The 22,758-nt window shown below is 42.8% G+C and overlaps 1 protein-coding gene across 12 annotated transcripts in view; it reads left to right on the forward strand.

Moving 5' to 3' along the window:
• SCAPER (S-phase cyclin A associated protein in the ER) overlaps positions 1–22,758 on the forward strand; it is a 535,706-nt gene that overhangs the window by 492,764 nt on the left and 20,184 nt on the right. For all 12 annotated transcript variants that reach the window (XM_074392618.1, XM_074392622.1, XM_074392621.1 and 9 more), the window contains 2 exons: positions 8,270–8,507; positions 13,913–14,062. In XM_074392618.1, the coding sequence (XP_074248719.1) occupies positions 8,270–8,507; positions 13,913–14,062 (388 nt within the window). The remainder of the gene's footprint in view (positions 1–8,269; positions 8,508–13,912; positions 14,063–22,758) is intronic.

Raw genomic sequence — 22,758 nt, forward strand, 5'->3', positions numbered from 1 at the left:
ACCACACTGCAGCCTGGGCAACAGAACAAGACCTTGCCAAAAAAAAAAAAAAAGGTTCCTCTTTGAGTTTACCTGAAACTCATAATCAGGTAACTGGGAATTCTCCCAGGTATCTAAGCCTGTCCTACCTAATGTTCTCGCTTTTTAATTTTAATTGTCCCTATATTCTTACTGGTTTTTTTTTTTTGGTTTGTTTGTTTTTTAGACAGAATCTCACTCTGTTGCCCAGGCTGGAGTGCAGTGGCACAACCTCAGCTCACTGCAACCTCCACTTCCTGGGTTCAAGCCATTCTCCTGCCTCAGCCTCCCTAGTAGCTGGGATTGATTACAGGCACATGCTACCATGCCTGGCTAATTTTTGTATTTTTAGTAGAGACAGGGTTTCACCATGTTGGCCAGGCTGGTCTTGAACTTCTGACCTCAGGTGATCCACCCACCTCGACCTCCCAAAGTTCTGGGATTACAGGCATGAGCCACCGCGCCCAGCCTATTTTTACTGTTCTCTAACCAATGTCCTGACTGTCTTAGAGTGCCTGCACATACATATGTTCTACCTTGACTTTTCTCCTGCCCTCGGCTCTCCGTTAAGTCATCCCCATTTTCTTCAACAGAGCTCCAAATTAGATTTGCATTAAACAAGCTATTGTCCACATCTGTCATGTATATAACATAAAAGGTCAGGGAGGGAGGATGTGCTCTGTGTGTGTGTGAGTGTGAGTGTGTGTGTGAGTGTGAGAGAGACTGACTGTAATTTTCAAGGTAGATTTGCATCTGTTGTAACATTCCAGAATTGAACGGAATCTTAGACATCATCCAGGCTCATGCCCAGCTGAGTCTTGAGTATCCTCTGCTACTGCAGTGGATGTGACCTTCCACCTCTTCCAGAATGAAGAAGAATGTCATACCTCACCAAACGGCCCACTTCACTTTTGGGTGTTCTCATTATTAGATTTTTTTTTCAGAAATAGAATCTCGTTCTGTTACCCAGGCTAGAGTGCAATGAGGCGATCATAGCTCTCCACAGCCTCGAACTCCCAGGCTCCCGTGATCCTCCTGCCTCAGCCTCCAAAGCAGCTGGAAGGGCAGGCATTTACCACCACGCATAACCCTAAAAAATTTCCCATAGATTTATCTCATATATGCTTTCTAGTAATGTATCTCCCCTGGGGTCATAAATAAATTAAGTACTTCAGTTTGAAGATAGCCTTTGTGTCCTTCAGTTCTGAGCTAAATTTCCCAATTCCTTCCAGTATTCCCTGTGTGACATTATTTCCAGATACTTTTACGACACAAATCACTTTACTTGGGAACGTTGATACCACAGTGTCCTGAATTAACGCTGCACCCAGTGCTAAACACAGTACTTCCAGCGCAGTCATACAATACACTGGAGCAGGGCTAAACCTTCCTTGTTATGTGCATAGTACTCCTGTTAGTCAGAATTGAGTTGTATTCTTTGGTGATCAAGCAGTGCTGTTTTCTCATTTGAACTGGTAGGCACCTAATTTGCTAAGTCTTTTTTCCTACTTGTTAACAAGCTACATTCCATTCCCTGTTACTTACCTTCTTCCCATCTTAGGCGTGTGGAATTAGTTTTCATAATCTAAAAATAAGACTCAAGTCATTTGTATATATGTCCTCCTGTTTTTAGTCCTCACGTTTATTTGTAGGTAAACCTTGTTATTGGTTACTTTCCCCTCCTTGAAGCTATTTTTGCTCTTCTACTAGGGCAGCATACTCCCTTGGTTTTCTTTTTTTTTTTTTTTTTTGAGACAGAGTTTCGCTCTCGTTACCCAGGCTGGAGTGCAATGGCGCGATCTCGGCTCACCGCAACCTCCGCCTCCTGGGTTCAGGCAATTCTCCTGCCTCAGCCTCCTGAGTAGCTGGGATTACAGGCACGCGCCACCATGCCCAGCCAAGTTTTTGGATTTTTAGTAGAGACGGGGTTTCACCATGTTGACCAGGATGGTCTCAATCTCTTGACCTCGTGATCCACCCGCCTCGGCCTCCCAAAGTGCTGGAATTACAAGCTTGAGCCACCGCGCCCGGCCACTCCCCTGGTTTTCTTCTTAACCTACTGGTGACCATTTTTTAGTTTCCTTTGTTGGTTTCTTTTCATCTCTCCTGCCTCTAAACATTGGGGTATCCCAAGGCTCAATCAGATTCCAGACTCACTAGAATGAGTTTCTGGTTTTACATACCATCTCTGGTGTTGACTTCCAAATATCTCAAACCCAGACTCCTCCTCTGAATTCGATCTTGTACATTTATTCAGCCATTTAACACAGATATATTGAATAGCTACTGTATATCAGACATTGTTCTAAGCCCTGGGGATATATCTGTAAAACAAAAGAGACAAAAATCCCTATGCTTTGGAAGCTTATTTCACACAGCTTCCAATCCAGTGTCTCCACTGTGATGTATAATAGGCCTCTCACATTTAACCAGTTCAGAACTGAATCCCTGAGATATAGTCTCTCAGGAACCACCGTCTTCCAGTTACTCAGGCCAAAAAACCTTGAGCCATTTTTTACTCCTCTTTCTCACACCCACATCCAATTTATGAGGAAATCTGTTGGCTTGCCCTTCTGAATATTTTCAGAATCCAACCACTTCCCGCATCCTGATTCATCCACCATTACCTCTCACTTGGATGATTAAAGAAGTCTCCTGGTTGGTCTTCCTGCCTCTGCAGGTTCTTCTCAAGAGTTTTCAACCCCGTAGCTGTCGTGATCATTGTTCAAATGAAGTCAGAGTACATCACTTCACTGCTCAAAACCTCACAATGTCTTTCCGTCTCACTCAGTAAAAGTTTGATAATGGTTTCCAAGACTCTACCTGATCTTCCCTGTTCCCTCTCTGACCTCACCTCCTGTTACTCTTCCACTTAATCAGCCTGCTGTAGCCACACTGGCCTTCCTGCTGTTTCTCGAACATGTCATGTACACTCCTGGCTCCGAGCTTTGGGATTTTCTGCTCTTTTACCGGAAACACCCTTCCCCCAGATGTTCACATGGCTTTCTTCCTCACTTTCTATAGAATTTTGCTCCAATAATGCCTTAGAAATGGCTTCCCCCACCACTCTATGTAAAGTAGTTTCACATGCATTCCTACTTCTTCATTTCCTAGGCATGTCCCTTGCTCCTCTATCACAGCATACATTGCATGTTATATATTTGTTAGTTTATGTCTTCCTGCACTAAAATATACACTTTATGAGAAAAAGTTCATGGATGTTATTGCTGAACTCAGTTCTTAGAATAGGGCTTGCCACATAGTTGGCCATCTGTGAGTATTTGTGGAATGAATGAATCATGGATGACTAAGTCCTCTGGAGTAGGCACAATAAAGTTCCTCCAATAGTATCTACATTCAGATTTCCAGAGCCTGTGAATATTACCTTGCATGGCCAAAGGGTCCTTGCAGATATGATTACATTAAGGATCTTGAGATAGTGAGATTATCCTGGATAATTCAGGGGACCCCAATGTAATCACAAGGGTCCCTATAAAGATGGGAGGCAAGAAAGTCAGCATTAGAAAGAGATTTGAAGATACTCTGTTTCTGGCTTTGAAGCTGGAATAAGGGGCCATAAGCCAAGGAATTGAGGCATTTTTCAGAAGGCGGAAAAGGCAAGGAAATGGATTCTTCCCTGGAGCCTCCAAAAGGAACACAGCTCTCGTGACACCTCGATTTTAGCCTAATGAGATCTGTTTGGGATTTCTGGCCTTCAGAACTGTAAAATAATTTTTTTATTGTTTTGAGCAACTGGCTTGTGGTAAATATTCCAGCAGCAATAGGAAACGGATACACCGACCTCCCCCATTGGACTGTAATGCCTCTAGAACAGGGGCTTGGGTCCTCCTTAACCTTGTACATCACGGTGCTCAGAGTTCCTGGGTCACAGGTACTTTGGCTTTTTAGGCAGAACACCTGACATCATGCCTGTCTGTGCTCACCTTAAACCTGATGAATGATGTTGTCACTGGATACAGTCTGGCTTTCCCAGAATATCCCAGGGCATAAAATCCAAAAACTAGAATACTGCTGAAAAATTTTTACCTCTCCTTGAACACTAAAGTTCTCATTCACCATTGAGGGAGACAGTAACTTAGTCTCACCCACTCCAACACTGTGCAGATTTTTGAGTGCAGGTCTGTGGGTTTAAGGGCTAAAATGGGATGTTCTCATAAGATACCTCAGGGATTCCAGAACAAAGCCAAAACCCAAGAAGCTAAGAGAACAGTCTAGAAGATCGCCTGCACTGCAGATCAGAGTGGATGTTACCAAGCTAGAAATCTGGAGACCTTGGAAGTGAGAGCAAACAAACAGAAGAGAAGAGATTGTGGAGTCTGGAACTGTCACTGTTGCCTTTTTAGGTGGACTAAGGCCCGGTGTGTAAGTGGTTTATGAAGATGGAATGGACAGCACTCTGTGCCCTTGCAAATCATGCTGGTTTTGCCCAGCTCTACTTGCCCTTTAGGTAAAGTAGGATTTTCAGGCATTGTGCATAACCAATCTTAGTTTTTCCTCATTGAATTTAGCTTTTGATGAACAGAAATGAATATCTCACTAAGATCTCTAGTCCTGGAGACCAAACAAAAACATCTTAAAATCTAGTAAAATTGCAAAGATACCAGAGTGTAGTATACAGAATTTCACATCTTATTTTTCACATCTTCTATGTATTTTTTTAAAGAAAACTTCATAACCCGTGCCTGATATGAATAAGGCCTTTTACTTTTTTGTTGTAAACATTTAGGCTTAAAGTTATTATAACTGACAGCTAAGACCAACAGAAGCCAGTGGCCTGTTCATAGACAAATTATCTGTACTTCAGGCTAAATCAAAAGTAAACATTCTCCACAGTCCCTTTAGGTCTGCATTAGTCCTATGGAAGCCAAATGGGACAGACAACCCTCCCCTTGCCTCCATATATTCTGTGGGCTCTCTTCAATGTGAATGGTCTTTTCCATGAAGCACTATTATACACATTTTGAACCATTTCCACATCTAAGTTCTTAAATGTTATTTAGCAGATTTTCCTCGGTTATCATTTTTATTTCATTAGGAGAATATTTGCAAAAGACTGGGCTGTATTGTTTTATAATCCATCAGATTAGTGTTTTCCTAAATAATGGTACAGGAGAGGAGATGTTCTGATGACCTTCACTTTACTTTTTTTTTTTTTTTTAAGATTTTTTTACATGTATTCTTTGGAAGAGGAAACAGCAGTGAATTCATATCACTTAATAAATTCCAGGAAAGACTAAGTGTTATGAAATGTTTTAAATGACGAAGCTATATTCCTGAATATCTGTATTTGAATATGCTGATAATCAATTTGAAAGCAACACAAGAATAAACAAAGGGGAAGTCAGCATTCTGAATCACAGAGCAGCAGTAAAACTGTTGTCACCAGCAATGATGTCACTCATCCTCAAGGTCCTGAAAGCCTATTAGAAATTAGCTTCAGGGAGAAATATCTTCTAACTTGTCACTGGTTCTAGAAGGCAATCAGTGTTAAACAAACGCAGGCCCCTTTTTGGAACCTGTATAATAAACTCAGACACATTAATCTCTACTCACGTCTCTAGTCAGGGTTTGACCCCTAATTCTTTTGGCTTTAATGGAAGGAAGGAAGGGCCAGCTGACATTAGCTAACAGAAGTTGGTGTAAAGGTTCAGATATACCTATAAGCAAATAAATACCCTTTCTTAAACTTTCTTAAACTCTTCTCAATGATACAAGATTGCATTACAGTCTCTGTGTATCCTAACAGTATTTACTTAATCACAACATTTGACTTAAAAGAAGGCAGAGAGAGAAAAGAGATCAGCTTCTGTTTGGCCTGGATATTTTGGTCGATGGACAAAGCACTGGACCTAAACAGTCAAAAGCCCTGGGTGATATCCCTGCTTTTGCCACTGAAAATCTGTATGACCTAAAACACTTCACCTTATTTCTCAAGGTCTTACTTGCTTCATGTGTACAGCGAGAGGACCTTCCCTACCAACTATGAAAATCCAGTAAGCATGAGATAAGGTTAAAGAAACAAATGTACTTGGCAGATTCTGCCATATAAATGAGATGACAGTATTTCATAAGAGAGCTTCTTTCTTGATAGAGAACAAGGTATACAAGCATGTCATATCACTCAGCTGTATTCTTAGAAATATTAGAAATAGTGCACATTAAAGAAATAAATGTGTATCCATGGTTATGAATAAAACTACTTTGATGCAGCTGGCAAAGTAAAAGGAATAAAATAATCCCTTTGGAAAATATAAGTTATGAATTGAGAAAACTAGACAAGATACTAGAAATTTGCCAGCCAGCACCTCTCAGTTCTTATTTAATTAGTGACACCTCTTGGGTGCTTCTGGGAAAGATAGGCATAGTTCTTCAAGGGCTGTCTCCCATCTTGGGTTCCAGCTGAAAGGAATGACAAATGACAACCTGTATATGTGTGTGTATGTGTGTGTATGTTTACACACGTACCTACACACACACTTACCCAGATTTTGAACAGTAACTCATTGTGTTAAAAAGTAGGGGCCGGGCTCAGTGGCTCACACCTGTAATCCCAGTGCTTTTGGAGGCCACGGTGGGCCAATCACGAGGTCAAGAGTTTGAGACCAGGCTGACTTAATATGGTGAAATGCCATCTCTACTAAAAATACAAAAATTAGCCAGGTGTGGTGGTGCTCGCCTATAATCCCAGCTACTCACGAGGCTGAGGCAGGAGAATTGCTTGAACCCGGGAGGCAGAAGTTGCAGTGAGCCGAGATCACGCCACTGCACTCCAGCCTGGGTGACAGAACAAGATTACGTCTCAAAAAAAAAAAAAAAAAAGTAGGAAAAGGTATTATCCCATGCCAGAAACATAAAAACACCTGCTTAATATTGTGTAGATCATGCCACATTAAAGGAAGACTGAGTGGGAACTTGTAACTTGCCTTCCTGAGAAAAATCAAAGTCTCCTGAAGAAAGAGCACTAGGTCACCTGGAACAGCACTAAGAGACCTGAGCTTTTGTGCCGTGGTTACAAGTGGCTATAGCAGCTACAGACCTTACATCTCGGATTCAAACCCAGTTGAGGAAAAAGTGATGACTTCTTCCCAAGCATCTCAGCAAAAATACGTCCCTCTGTCCTCTTAGCTCTGACTGTGACATGTGCCATCTCAACAGCCAGAGAAACGTGTGGCTTACTTTAGGCCTGGGCACCCTTGAGCCAGAGTAAATAGGGAGGGAGGCCTATGTGAAGCATAGTGGCTATGAGTTAAGGAGAGGTGATTCCTTAGAAATCTTTGTACAGTTTCAGTACAAAGATGTGCAATTACATACCAATGTGGTTTTGATTTGCATTTCTCTAATGACCGGTGATGATGAGCTTTTTTCCGTATGTTTGTTGGCTGCATAAATGTCTTCTTTTGAAAAGTGTCTGTTCATATCCTTTGCCCACTTTTTGTTGAGGTTGTTGTGAAAAGAAGGGAAATTTTAAAAAAAGAAAATACAAAGTAAAAAATACCTCAGTTCAGGAACGAGGTAGATGTAGCATGTCCCTGCTGCTTTACTGTTGATTTCAGGAATTCATTGGCCACTGCCATTGTCTCTTCTTGCTCTTCTGTAACACCACCTGCCACGGTAGCTAAGCTGACTTCGTCTGATTTGTGTAGACCTCATCCAGTACTTGCTTGTTCTTGGAACCGTGGCTTCTACAGCCTGTCCCTCCTGTCCTCCTCGATGTTGGAACAAGGCCTCCAAAAGCAGTTGAAGGACCACCCTACCGCAGTATACCAACGCATTAGCGGGTTTTTGAGGCCTCTTGCTTTCCCAGTAGCTGCCTCCCCTAAGAAAGGAGGAGGCCTTTATATATCCAGAAAGGAAGCTAGGACTGTTTTTGGCCTCTGAGTCCCAAAAGCTTTCATAGACTCTGTCCAGTTTGCCCAGACCCAGGATCCTAAACACAGTGAGGCTGTGTAGGGTGTAAAGTGTGGGAAGGATGGGTGGCAGCCTCAGCACTGGCTGCACAGTGCTCAGTTGACACTGCTTAGCAGACTGGTCTTCCAGGAGAAGCAAAGGAAAGCCATAGTACAGTTGGTGGGGAGGGCTGCATTTATTCCTCGAAGTTTCATGTTACCTTATTATGCAACTCAGATGGTTTGTTTTTAACGGTCTGCTTACCTTGTTTCATTTAACCTATACAAATTGCTAACATCCTTTGAGCAGATTTCTCTCCAAGAATTGAATGTTTCTTTGTCAGGTCATACAGCATATTTGACAGTAATCGCCAGGATCCCACTGGGCTGACAGCTGCTCTTCAGGCAACCGATCTGGCTGGAGTTCTTCACATGCTCTACTGTGTCCTGTTCCATGGCACCATCTTGGACCCTAGCACTGCCAGTCCCAAGGAGAGTTACACCCAAAACACCATCCAAGTGGCCATTCACAGTTTACGTTTCTTCAACAGCTTTGCAGCACTTGATCTGCCTGCTTTTCAGGTACCAAGTATTGGTTCATATCAGTGGTAACCAACCCAGAGTTAATATTTTAGTGTAGATAGGATGTCAGGTTCTTCTCCTGAATTGGGGCATAAGGAATAAACTACAATAAATGGAACTATAATTTATTAAGCTACTGTTTTCTGGGAACTGTATCAGATGCTCTACCTCGTCTAGTGTTCTCATTTATTCTCATAGCTACCATGCAAAATATTATTATCCCCATTTTACAGATAGCGAAGCTGACGGGCACGTAATTTGCCCAAGGTTACCTGTTTGTGAACCAGGACTAGTAACCATGGCTCTCCCACCGCAAAGCCTGTGTTCTTCCTTTGCCATGCTGCTACTGATACATCTTTTGATTGGAATTCTTTAGATCAGGACATTATCATTTCATCGACTTTTAAATATTAAGGAAAGTAATGGTTTTTTTATATAAATAGAACCAAAATTAGATAAATTATTTGATTGATATGACTTTCTGTGGATGGTTGAGCTGATTTGTGTCCAATGTAAAGTGTGTGACTAGCTAAATATGCAGCTCCCTTTACAAGGATTTGCATCTTTAGCTATTAAGTTTTTATCGCTAAAGAAAGAAGAATTGCTTTATGCTATAACACCAGGCTGTCAGCTTAGAAACAGATTTTTTTCATGTAGGAAATTTAATTTTCAAAAACACTGAACCTTTGGAACAGAGCAAGCCCTAAGAAATAGACTTTCTCTTTCAGTTTATTAACTGTCAAGTGATTTCATTAAAAAAGGAACAAACTTGGCAGATGATGAACCCATAATTTAGATGAATTGCTTTGCTCAGAGGGAAAAAGGTTATAGAGGTACGAATGCATGAAAATAGTGGACTTTACCGTTCTGAGATGGAAGGAATACTTCTATTTTGTAGCTGATGGCAAATGTACAGTTCTTTAATTGATGTCTTCCTGTCATTTTGTTCAAAAAAGGAAATTTGTGACTAAGTTGTATCATTGGATCTAGTCTCTTTCAACTTCATAGAATTAGTTTACCTGTTACAAGAACAGAAATCTCTTCCTTTGGGTTAATGCTCTTCTGTTTCCAGAGCAGTTGAACTAGCCTTCGGTGGTAACTGACTGCACAATATGTAGAGTTCTGAGAGGTTACAGCCACATCTAAAAGGAGAGATATCTGTTCCAAAAAATGTCAGTGGTTCTTGCCTCAGGGTTGAACATAACGTCTGTGTTTTTATGAAGACCTAAGCCCACCATATTCTGTCTGGAAACAGTTTGGAAATGAGGGAAACTTAAGTGTACATGTTCAGGATATGGAATCCACCAGTCTACCCATCAGCTGGGTCCAAAGGGAGTGATTTCCTTTGTTAACAGATTATGGAAAAGCAAACATCTAAAAATTGTCTCTTAGCTTCCAGTTTCACGGGTCTTGTTGACCAACATTTATACTGCTGCAGGGTAGTCCACATCATAAACAAGCTTCTAGGAGAAGTCAGCTGTCCTGTCAGTCACTCTTGTCAGGGAGCCCCAGGTCCCTGCTCCCTGCCCCTCTCCTCCTGTGAACTGACGTCCTGCTCAGGCGAACTCACAGAGGAGTACCACTGAACTTCAACCAGACCTGCATCCTACTGGCCTTTAAGCCTAAAGGGTTTAATAATGGGCAATAATGTTAGAAAAATGAAAAGCCGGCCGGGTGCGGTGGCTCAAGCCTGTAATCCCAGCACTTTGGGAGGCCGAGGCGGGTGGATCACAAGGTCGAGAGATCGGGACCATCCTGGTCAACATGGTGAAACCCCGTCTCTATTAAAAATACAAAAAACTAGCTGGGCGTGGTGGCGCGTGCCTGTAATCCCAGCTACTCAGGAGGCTGAGGCAGGAGAATTGCCTGAACCCAGGAGGCGGAGGTTGCAGTGAGCCGAGATCGCGCCATTGCACTCCAGCCTGGGTAACAAGAGCGAAACTCCGTCTCAAAAAAAAGAAAAAAAGAAAAATGAAAAGCCTATTTCTGGAACCCTTTGTGCCCAACTAAGATAAAAATAAACATGTCTTCTTTCCAGATCCTTGCTGTATCCAGCCTGAAGTGTATCCCCTACTTGAGCCGCTTTTGCCAGAGCAGCAGGAATAAAACCAGAGTGGCTCCAGAGTTCAACTACTCTCAAAATCAGTGTCCCTAGGGATAAAAAGAAATGAAATCACAAAATAAATAAAAAACAGTTATTCTCGAAATCAAATCCGGCTCTCAGTTGGAATGCCCTTTCTTGGCTGGTTCTCACCATTCCCCAGTATCTTTTCTTCTTTCTTCTTCTGCAACTCTCTATTTCCTTCTCAGTTCTTTCCTTCCTGTTTTTTCTTCTTTGTCTCTCTCCTGTCTCGCCTATCTTCTTTTTTTTAGCAGTCTTGCCATTACCGTTTCTCATTCTCTCCCTCGCCATAGTTTCCGGGTACCCTATACCTTTCTCGTTTCTTTCTGACTCCTCATTAGCATGAGGAGACCTAAATACCCAGAATTTCTAGCATCAGGGACATTTACTGATGTTACTACATTTACCAATGACTACATGTTTTTGTTTTTGTTTTTTCATTTTTTCTTACCCTTAAACAACCAAATCTCAATTTTTCTCTTAATTACTTATATGCATTTAGAAACAAACAGATAAACGTAGTGGGGGAAACAATTATTTCTGATCACAGATTCCGGGAGTTCAGAATTCAGATAGGGCTTATCACAGTGGAAATGGCTTGTCTCTGCTGTCTGCTCCATGATATCATGGCCACAGCTAGATGCTGAACTCACCTGGAGGCTCTTTACTCTCTTGTTTGATGCCTGAGATGGCTCAAAGACAAGATTCACCTAAGACTGGTGGCCAGAGTGTCTACCTGCTGCTTCTCCATGTCACTTGAGCTTTTTAAAAACACTATGGTGTCTTGATTCTTAGTGGGAAAGCCCTAAGAGGAAGCTTCCAGAAAGCAAGTGTTCCAAGAGAAACCAACAGAAGCCGCAGGACTTTTTATGACTTAGCCTCGGAAGTCACATACTTACCTATCAGCCATACTTTATTGGTTGAGTCAGTCCTAAGCCTTTCATATTCAAGGGAAGGGAAACAGGCTTCACCAGCTAAAGCAACACATCTGTCTGTGTAGACACCATTGATGTAGATGGACATGATCAAGAATATAATGCTTAAGTAAATTAAATACATAGTATTTGCACTGTATAGCAGTGGCTGAGTTTTCCAGAAAAGTACTATTTTGTGATAGTTATGGTAAGAGAAACTCATGTTCTAGTTCATAAAACAACTTAACATATCAAAAGTGAAATTTTAAGAACTATGTATGGAAAGGACAGGATAAGAGATTTTAAGTGGAAAGAAGGAAGGTATACATCTCAGCATGATCTGACCTCAGAAAAATCTGAGAGACAATCTGAATTGCCTGAGAGGCTCAGAAGAACTGGAGAAAAAACTGAAGTGAGATAAATGATCTGACGTGCTGAAGAGTTAGACAAGATGTAAGACATGTTGATGATTTGGGTTCAAATACATGACAGGAATACAGAGCTATTACAGGGAGGCATCCTCATTAGACCCCTGGATCTGGAGTCAGAATGACCTGACTTTGAGCCATCACGTTACGTTTTCAAATTGTATGACCTTAGACAAGTCATTTGAACACTTAAGACTCCACTTCCTCATCTGTAAAATAGAGATAAGTAATACCTACCTCCCAAGACTATTTGAGGATTAAATATGATTGCATAAAAGTGCTATGCTAGCTAACACATAGTAGGCCCTCAGATTATGTGAACTGACTCAGTTTCTAAAAAGAAGAATTTACCTAAACCGTCTTTTAGATGCTGAGTCAGAAAGTTGGGACTGAATGCAGCATTCCCAGTGCTCCTTTACCCTTCTTCAAAGCCACAAACCTGTGTGCTTATTTTGTGTGAGAACCCAGCATGTAATAGTACAAAAGGTTATCCGTTAAAGTATTTTCTTAGCTGGTTCCATTTCATTGTATACCAATAAGGCTGTCAAAATATTTTTCTCTCTTCAGCAGAGTCTGATTTCACTCTGAACTCATACTGGCACAGGTGGCCTTGAGATCGGGGATATTGTATATTGCATTCAGTTTGACAGTTTTTACAATGGAAGGTGGTCTCAGGAAACAAATCAATGTACTGACTTGGCAATTAATTCTGGCTAAAAAGGAAATATAGTTTCCTTGAAAAATTGGTTTAATTTTTATATTCAAACTTACATGCCCCTTGACCTGCTCTTATCAGTGAAGGTTAAACAGAGGGCACTGGGTCATAGCATGCTGGACGTGACTAATTAAATAAAGGCTGAGCTGAGAAGGTGTCACTACTTGATTTAAAGGAGCAAAGCCCTTCTGAAGTCTCTTTGGGGCTTGAAAAACATTTTTTTTTTGTTTTGGGGCTGTGAAACTGAGACAAGGGGTACTCTTAAAATTTAGCAGTAATTTTGTTTCAGGAATGCTCACTGAAATGGCTCTGTTTCACCCACTATTAAGTAATATTAAGTAAAGTGAATTCATTGAAACTTCCAAGCTGCAACATATCCAGCCTGGTTCAAGCCCAGTAAGACCTCAGATCAAGAGAGGAGTTTAAAACACCGCCTTTTCCCACAGCCCAGCAGTGGGGCTTCATTCCAGCGTGTGCTGCGAGTGTATTCTGTGGGCTTCGCCTCTCCCCTTTGCCCTCCTGTCGCTCTGTCTGTTTGACATGTTTATTAAATAGAAGCTGCAGGCTGCACAGACAGACTCAGACTCTCTTCTTGAGTCGCCCACCGCTGACAGCCCTTTGCGTCTCTGGAGAAAGGATCCCTGAAGTCGCATAGCTGAGGGGTTTCATGGTTTTGGGGAGAATTTTTTGCTTTGGTTTTTTTTACATTCTTTTGGGAGCCTTTGGTTCATAGAACTACTTATCTGAATAATAACTGGTTGTTATTTATTTTTTTGTTTAAACATAAATAATTAGAAACGTATGTTTAACTCTGTGTACAAGAAAGCATTTTCTCCTTCAGAAAAAAAAAGTGTTGAAAGTCATCTAAGTGGTAAATTTACAGGTGAATTTTAGTTTTTTATACTTTTACAAATTTTCTACGGTAAGAATATTTGTGTATGAGAAAAATAGAGCAAATAACTGTGTTTTAGGTAGATGATGTCTTGATCCCTGTGGTACAGGCGTTCGGTCTGCTGCCGCCCTTTTTCAGGTTCAACAGTGCACTTACTATGGTCATTTATTAGAACAAGAATCCCTAAACCAAAGCGTCCAGCGTAGTACTGTAGAAATGTCTTCTGCTTCGGCCAGCAGGGCGGCAGGAAGTGCACAGGCCCAGTCTGGCTTTGCGATCTGCAGCCCTGACTCTCCCTGGGCTGAGGACTCTAACTGCCCCTTGTCTTTGTCAGTCTATCGTAGGGGCGGAGGGCTTGTCCCTTGCATTCCGGCACACGGCCAGCTCCCTGCTAGGCCACTGCAGCCAAGTCTCCTGTGAAAGCCTCCTTCATGAGGTCATCGTCTGTGTGGGCTACTTCACTGTCAACCACCCAGATAACCAGGTAAGAGGCCCTGGAAAGTTCTTAGACTGCTCCCCCCAGTGCTGAGAGTGTGAGGTATTGGAATGAGAAAAGGCAGGCTAGCGGGCTGGAACCCAAATGTCTTCTGCAAAGCCCTTGAACCACACTCCAGGAACACTCCTCTAGCTCCTTCTCTTCCAATAGATTTTTTTTATTTTTCTTTTGGAGACAGAGTCTTGCTCTGTCGCCCAGGCTGGAGTTCAGTGGTGCGATCTCAGCTCACTGCAATCTCTGCCTCCCAGGTTCAACACATTCTCCTGCCTCAGCCTCCCAAGTAGCGGGATTTCAGGCACCTGCCACCACACCCGGCTAATTTTTGTATTTTGGGTGGAGATGGGATTTTGCCATGTTGGTCAGTCTGGTCTCAAACTCCTGACCTCAGGTGATCCGCCCACCCTGACCTCCCAAAGTGCTGAGATTACAGACGTGAGCCACCACACCTGGCCCTCTTCAAATAGATTTGATAAGAATTAGATTAGCAGTAGGGTTTCCTCTTAGAGCTATCAAAATAAAATATTTTTAATAAAATATTCTTGAGCCACACAGAAGCATGGACTCCCTTACCATGTAGATTTTTTACTGTCTACTTCATTACCACACGGAGTCTGCTGTGGTAGCCATCAGGGTTTTTGTTTTGATTAGGGAGCTTGTATCTTTCAAGTTGGGTCACTTTGCATACGGTAGTAGAGTCTGGTGCTTTATGAAACTTCTTGGCTCCTGGCTTGTGCCTAGGTGCTCACAGTCTTCCAGATGGTGCTGAACGGGAGGCTGAGAGGGCGGGACTCTCCCTCTTAGATCACTCAGAGTCTTTGTGCTTTAAACTGCTTTGATTATTTGGTTTCTGAGCAGGATTTCATAGATTAAAAAAAATATGTTTCATAGATTTAATTTGTAAATAGGTTTCTGTTTTTTTATTTGAGACAGGGTCTTGCTCTGTCATCCAGGTTGGAGTGCAGTGGCATGATCGTGGCTCACTGTAGCCTTGACCTCCTGGGCTCAAGCCATCCTCCCCCCTCCGCCTCCTGAGTACCTGGGTCCACAGGCAGGCACCACCACACCCAGCTAGTTTTCTGTAATTTTTGTAGAGAGGAGGCTTTGCCGTGTTGCCCGGGCTGGTCTTGAACTCCTGGGCTCAAGCGATCCTCTTGCGTTGGCCCCTCAAAGTGCTGGGATTACGGGTGTGAGCCACCACATCCGGCCTGCTTTCTGTGTTTTTAAGATGTTGGAAAATTTGTTATAGATTTTGTAATAATAATGAAGTACCTTCTCTTTATTTTTGAAACCAGAGTTACGGCATAACTAACATATCAAATAGTAATTCCTGACAACCTCATTTATCTAAAGCCCCCTACTCAGCCAACCTTCATTGTGTAGATTTTAGCTAAGAAAAGCCTCTGAACAACTCCTTAACCCTTACTCTAAAGTCTCTAATTTTTATTGTAGGCAAATCTCTAACAAGTGTGTTTGCTAGGTTTATCTGGCCTGCAGCAAACTAGATCTGGGCGGGAATAAAGGAGATGGGTGTGGTGGCAGAGCCAAGAACAAGGCTAGAAACTTCAGGCCCAGAGCTGATTGCATGCCCCTCAAGGAGAAGGAAGACAGAAAAAACTAAGGCAGGCCCGAGAACTCAGCAGTCATCGCCATCTGGGTTCAAAGGGACACGAAGCCCTGCTTTGTATTTCCCAGATGATGGTCGATGCCTCTAATACCCACCCACGGTAAGCATAGAAGCAAAGTGTGTGTTAAATGCCTTCCCTAAAGTGCACTGCAGGGATAAGCAGTCTGTTGTAGAAAGAGTCCCGTGGTTAGCATAGAGACAGCTTGGATCCTTACCAGAGTATCATACACAGAAAAGTTCCGCTTCTACAGACCCTGTTGCCAGGAGAGTAGATGGCAGCTCCTTCTCCCTCCCACCTCCATGGGACAGGGGGTGTCCTTCCCTTCCAGACACTCCCTGGTGGGGATGCTCTGTCCTCTCTGTGGACCAGGCCTAGTAGGTTCACAGGTCTCTTACAAGCTGCTAAGGGAAGGAAAGTTGAGGGAAATCTTCCACGTAGATTTTTTTCCTTCATGTGCATCCATTCAACCCATTACATTGCATTTTATTTTCTCTTAAAAGTTGATTTTATTTTTCTGATTTTAGTTATTGTGAAAAAGACAGGCACAAGGGCTCACAGCTGTAATCCCAGCACTTTGGGAGGCCGAGGTGGGTGGAGCATCTGAGGTCAGGAGTTCAAGACGAGCCTGGCCAACATGGTGAAACTCTGTCTCTGCCAAAAATACAGAAATTAGCTGGGCATGGTGGCGTGCGCCTAAAATCCCAGCTGCTCAGGAGGCTGAGGCAGGAGAATTGCTTGAACTTGGGAGACAGAGGTTGCAAGTGGGCCAAGATTACGCCACTGCACTCCAGCCTAGGAGACAGCATGAGACTCTGTCTCAGAAAAAAAAAAGAAAAAGCAAAAGACAAGGCAAGTATAAAGAACAAAATGGAATCACAGTTATTCCCGATCTCACCACCTGAGATTGCCACTGTTAACATTTTGACAGATTCCCCTCCAGTCCTTTTCTCTGAGTAGTTCTACACAGCTGAGGGCATTCTGTACAAATGCTCATGTCTTGCTTTATGCACTTAACATTATATCAGAATCACTCTTGGTGAATATTTTTAATGTCTGTATGGCTGTATCTTGTATGGACATTCATGGTTTACCTAACAATGTCCTGTTTAGTACTTAACTCGTTTATTATATATCAAGACACTGTCTACTGCCTTTGAAAGAGGTGAGTACTTGGTGCATGTGAGAATTTTTTGCTGTGCAAAGTTCTGCAGGAAGAAGTTCAGTTCTTCCAGTGCGTTTCGTTTGAAGGATGGTTTGAAACTTTTTGTTTAAACCAACTCTATTATGAGACACTTACTGAACTCAGAATTTCCTGGGATTTCAAACGGCTTTTCTGCTGATGCTGGATCACAGACTGATCCTCTCCTTTAGCTAAAACACACACTTTTGGTATCTCTGGGCTCACCAGAGTGGAGGGGCATCAGGGACGGGGGACTCATAATCGGAGGTGGCATGTAAGACCTGACTTGGACGTGGTGGGAAAGTGATGGCTGGGCCTGTTGGGATGGGAAAAAAAGCAGATGAAATGACTGGACAGTACAAGGAGGAAGAGGAGACTGAGACCCTGTCGCTTGTCAGCTGTGGAGGAAGCGTATACAGTGGGGTTTGAAGGTTATTGTTGAGAGGCGAGCTCGCTCTGAAGAAGAAATTAGAAAAGTGAAAAAAGCCGTCCCTGTGTTTCAACACTGTCTCCCGGAAGGATTGAATACTAAACTGGACATCCACTTCTGATCTTAGGGAAGATGAGAGAGGTCAGTTCAGCTCTGGGGCAGCTGCTGAAATGCAACCATCTGTGAGAAGAAAGAACAAGGTTTAAAAAAAATAGTAAAAGATAGTAATTGTAAGAAGCTGGAGATGCTATTTTGCTATTTCTAAGCATAATATTTATATTAGAAATATTATAAGGTAGAGGCCAGGTGCAGTGGTTCATGCCTGTAATCCCAGCACTTTGAGAGGCCAAAGTAGGCAGATCACTAGGTCACCAGTTCAAGACCAGCCTGGCCAACATGGTGAAACTCCATTTCTACTAAAAAATAGCCAGGCATGGTGGTGCATGCCTGTAATCCCAGCTACTGGGGAGGCTGAGGCAGAAGGATCACTTTAACCCAGGAGGTGGAGGTTGCAGTGAGCCGAGTTCACACCACTGCACTACAGTCTGGGTGACAGAGCAAGACTCCATCTCAACAACAAAAAAAGAAAGAAAGAAAGAAAGAAAGAAAGAAAAGAAATATTATAAGGTAGGAATACCTTATATTTGTAGTTCTTTCTACTATTTTTCCCATCTCTTGTCTCTTGAACCTCTGGCACTTCAGTGAGGCTGTAAATACAGGAATTATTATTCTTTTTCTTTTCTTTTTTTTTTTTTTTTTTTTTTGAGACGGAGTTTCACCCTGTTGCCAGGCTGGAGTGCAGTGGTGCAATCTCAGCTCACTGCAACCTCCGCCTCCCTAGTTCAAGCGATTCTCCTGCCTCAGCCTCCTGAGTAGCAGGGATTACAGTTGTGTGCCACCACACCCAGCTAATTTTTGTATTTTTAGTAGAGACAGGGTTTCACCATGTTGGCCAGGATGGTCTTGATCTCTTGATCTCATGATCTGCCCACCTCAGCCTCCCAAAGTGCTGGGATTACAGGCGTGAGCCACCACACCTAGCCTTACAGGAATTATTCTTACCTCACAGACAGGTAAGCAGTTGGGCTTCTGAAAAATAAAGTAATCTCCCTGAAATGGCACAGAGAATCTTCCTCTATGAAAGATCAGGACTAGCATCCAGGTTTTGCAGAGCCCAACTCAGTGTACTTTTCCTTCATCTTACATGGCTTAAGAAAGCCAGGCATGTCACAGGCACCATCCACTGGTGATCACTGAGGCGCACCTTGGCTAGGGTTGTGGGCTGCGGAAGACAATGCCTGTTCACCAACGCAGTACATTTGAGAAACTGCCATTCTGCCCCTTCTATCCTGATTGGGAATCTTCTAGGACCTATCCGTGTGCCTTATTGAGGGACACTCAGAGATCTTGGAAGGTATAAATGGACGTGTTTTATGAGTACAAATGGACTACAGTTTAGCAAGTAGAAAGCTTGGGTTCTAGCCCCAGCTCCGCCATTAGCTGTGTGATCATAGATAAACTCTTTCCCCTTGAGGTCTGAGCATCACTGACTACAACAAAATAAGTTGGTTCTGGAAGTGCACAGCAGTGATAGTTGCATAATATTGTAAATATACTTAATGCCACTGAATTGTGGGGTTGTAAATAATTGTAATGGGCCAGGCATGGTGGCCCAAGTCTATAGTCCCAGCACTTTGGGCAGCCAATGCAAGCCGATCACTTGAGGTCAGGAGTTTGAGATCAGCCTGGCCAACGTGGCAAAAACTCATCTCTACTAAAAATACAAAAGTTAGCCAGGCACTGTGGCCCACGCCTGTAGTCCCAGCTACTTGGGAGGCTGAGGCAGAAGATTCACTTGAACCTGGGAGTCAGAGGTCACAGTGACCTGAGATTGCACCACTGCACTCCAGCCTGGGTGACAGAGCAAGACTCTATCTTTTAAAAAAAAAAAAAAAAAAGTTGAAATGGTAAATTATATGTAATACATATTTTATATAATAAAGTAAACAAAAAATAAGTGGATTATACTAGATGATCTCCCCTGTGAGTTCCATGAGTCTGTGACATTTTAAAGGCTGAAACTAGAACCACAGACAGAGCGGCATTTTGATCTCATGGGGACTCCAGCTATTTTGTGGTTTTTCAGACCTTCCTTCCCTACTCCAGATTCCATCTGCAGCAGACAGCTTAGTGAGCTGCCTGCCCATTGTGTGGCAGCTTATCATCACAACCTCAGTATACTTTGGCTCCTCAATATTAACAGAGGGAGCCCATTGACAGACACTTATAAGCAGACTTCTTACAGGTGAGATGTCACGTACCTTGCTCTGTGAGGCCATCTTCAGCCACATTTGTTTTTACCTGCGCCAGAAGGCTGTGCTCACCAGCTCGTGGCTGTGCTCCATGCCAGTCAGGCTACGGGGCAAGGGCGGGGTATAGGAATAGCCCCGAGCTTGCCGAGGTGATAACTACTATATCCCAGCAGAGCTGGGAAGTTTTTATAACTGAAAAGCTAATTGTTGGTTTCTTTCTGCTTCTAAAACGAGTTCTATTAAATTCACTTTCTACTGACCCACGAAATCCAATAATTTGCTAAGTGAGCATTTGCTAAGAGGATGTGGTAAGTTTAGTTTCAGCACTTACCTCAGCTTCTTCAGTCACAGATTCACAGCACCTTCATCCTAGAAGGGCTCGAGGAGATATCGGGTCCATCTCTCTCACTGCAGGTGGAGGAACTGAGGCTCAGAGAAGGAAAAGGAACTGTCAAGCAGCCGTTCAGTGAATTTCCACCTCACTTCTATACTTAAGAAAGTGAATTTATTTCGCCTGTTGCCACTTTATCTGTAAATCAGAGGAAATTCGCAGAAGAAATTATGCTCAATTCATTTAATGTTTCCTTCTCATTAGTCAGAAGTCATGTTAATTTGCAGAGCCGGTTTGCCCACAGGGGATTGTAGATTTCCTACTGGGGAAACAGCTTGTGTCTTTGTAAGACAGGGCATCCTGAAAGTCTGCTGTAGCCTAAGGCTGTTTGATTAGGTAACTGCTTTGCATAAAGGATTAGCACTTTTTATTTGCCACCATTTAGTCTATTAACTGAAAGAACTGAGCCCCATGATATCACGGATGGCTTGAGAAGAGAAATGATGTCCCTCTCCTTGATGGAATGAATTATCTGTTTCCTACAGGGTTACCGTTTCTAATTAAAACATTGTTTTAATCAAAAGATTCCCTGTATTTTATGGCACTTTCTTGACTTTCTAAATTCCTTCCCATTTAATTATTATAATGAACATAATTAGTATGTGCCATCAACCCTACACTGTATTTGCATTTTGTATTGAATAATTAAATGTGGTCTGATAATTAAATTAACTCAAATGACAGGTGATTTGACTGCCTGCATATTACTATATTGGGAATATGCACCTTTGCATACTCATTTGAGTTAGCAACTGGCTTTTTCATTTGGAAAGCCCCATAGATGGCAGCTATCGGAGTTGGAGTTTCTTGCGATCCCGGAAAGAAGGATCCCTTTGACCCTCCTCCCCCACGGAGCTCTCTCTAGTGAAGTCTGCAGATCGTGTAACCGTCTGCTCTGCAGCACACCCTGCCAAAGGCTCCTGAAGGCTTCTGGGCAGATCAGGACAGGCAATCAGGTTGGACAGTGAAGCTCATGAAACTGAGCCTGAGCCGTATGCCATGCGTTTTCCAGGTCTTTTGTAACTCAGTGACTTAGTGAGAAACCCCAAACGTTAATTTAACTGCAGCTTCCAAAAGTGAATCTGTTGTACTCACCTCGGGTGTTTCCCTGCACACAGAAATAAGGAGTGGTTTCCCAGAGGCATTGTGCGTTAAGAGTTGCAGTTTTCCACAATTGCATTCCAGCAGAGAACTTTCAGAGGTGGCCTAATTCCCGCTCAGACGTTCTTACTTCACTCTTTGTCTTCCTCAAAGGCAGATGGTCAGTCCGAGGTCACACCCATTTGGGAAGCTCCCCTAGCCCCATCCCACTTCACAAATGGAGGCTGCTGTGGTGGGCTCAGCATGGAAACTCCAGCACTCAAGGCCTTTCTGTTCTCCCGGAGCTGGCAGCTCATTCTTCAGCTGTCACACAGGCATTCCGATATCTGTATTTTCTTTCTTTGTGTGACAGATACGTTCCTTTCATAAAATACAAATAACATCATGTCTAAGGAAGAACCAAGAGTTTCAACAATACAACCATTTCGGAACCATGTTACTCTCAATATTATGGCACCAAAGAAAAAATGTGGGGTTTTTTTCCCCAGAAGGAGAACAAAAAATTCCTATTTAAAAATAATTTATACCTAAACATTTATTTTAAGGCTTCTAATGAGTGAACTGGCTGACATAAGAAAAGAATGGAGAAATTTGCCCATTAGCAATTTTGGCCAGTTGCATTTAAAATCATCAACTTCATCAACTTCACAGAATCCAAATAAAAAATACCGTTTATTTTCCTCATTTTGGTGAATTTTTCCACACAAGGGTAGTTTGAAGCACCGCCTGCTCACACTGGATACAGCTTTTACTCCACAAGCTCCGAGAGGTCAGAAGGAACTCCTGGCTTGCCTGAGTGGCTGTGTTGCCGTCTACGTCAGCTGGGGTAGACAGCAGCCAGCCCGAGGAGCTGCTGCCAGGTCAGGCGTGTGCACGAACCTCAGTTATCCTTTGCTTGCTTGAAAATCTTCTATTGGGGCATCAAATCCACACCAGAAAATGAGGCCAGAAGGAATCTTTTGTCAAAAGTTTAATTTATGACCAATAATACAGTTTTTCTGAGCTTGCCTTGGCCTTCAGCCGTGGAGGGAGCCTTTATAATAAAAATCACTCTGAGATCGACTGTAAGGGCTTAGGCTGGAATCACAGAGAATGCCTCTCCTGAGATAGGAGATTTTCTGTTAGACCCTCACCAGTAAGAGAAAGCCCATCACTATGGAACAAACGCTGGTACAGCCCTCAGGACAGCTGGATCCTTCTACAGCTTTACAGCTATTTGACCCTGGGTAAGCCACTGCCCTTCTCTGAGCTTCAGTTTCCTGTCTGTATAAAGAGTTAGCCCGGGTGCTCTGAAGAGGCCTTTCAGCTCTGTTAGAGGATGAACATATAATTCTAAGTCCCACCACAGCAGCCTCCATTCATGAACTGGAAATTGGGAAGTCGTGGCCAGACCAGCTGTCGGAACATGGTCCCCCATCTGTGGAGAACCTCTGGCCAATGAGGGGAGTTGGAATAGATGGTCTCTGCAGGCCTGTGAACCTGCAGACATAATATAACTCTGTACTGGGAGCAATCACTGCCCATACCTGCATAGCTATGACATTTACACATGGTGAAAAGAGAAGGTGCTTAGAGTATTTTTTTCTTACAAACAAAGGAAAAAAGTCATTACATAAAATATGCCACCCCCAAGTTCTCAATAAGT

This window comes from Saimiri boliviensis, chromosome 2 (genome assembly GCF_048565385.1).
Source record: "Saimiri boliviensis isolate mSaiBol1 chromosome 2, mSaiBol1.pri, whole genome shotgun sequence".
Taxonomy (NCBI): domain Eukaryota; kingdom Metazoa; phylum Chordata; class Mammalia; order Primates; family Cebidae; genus Saimiri; species Saimiri boliviensis.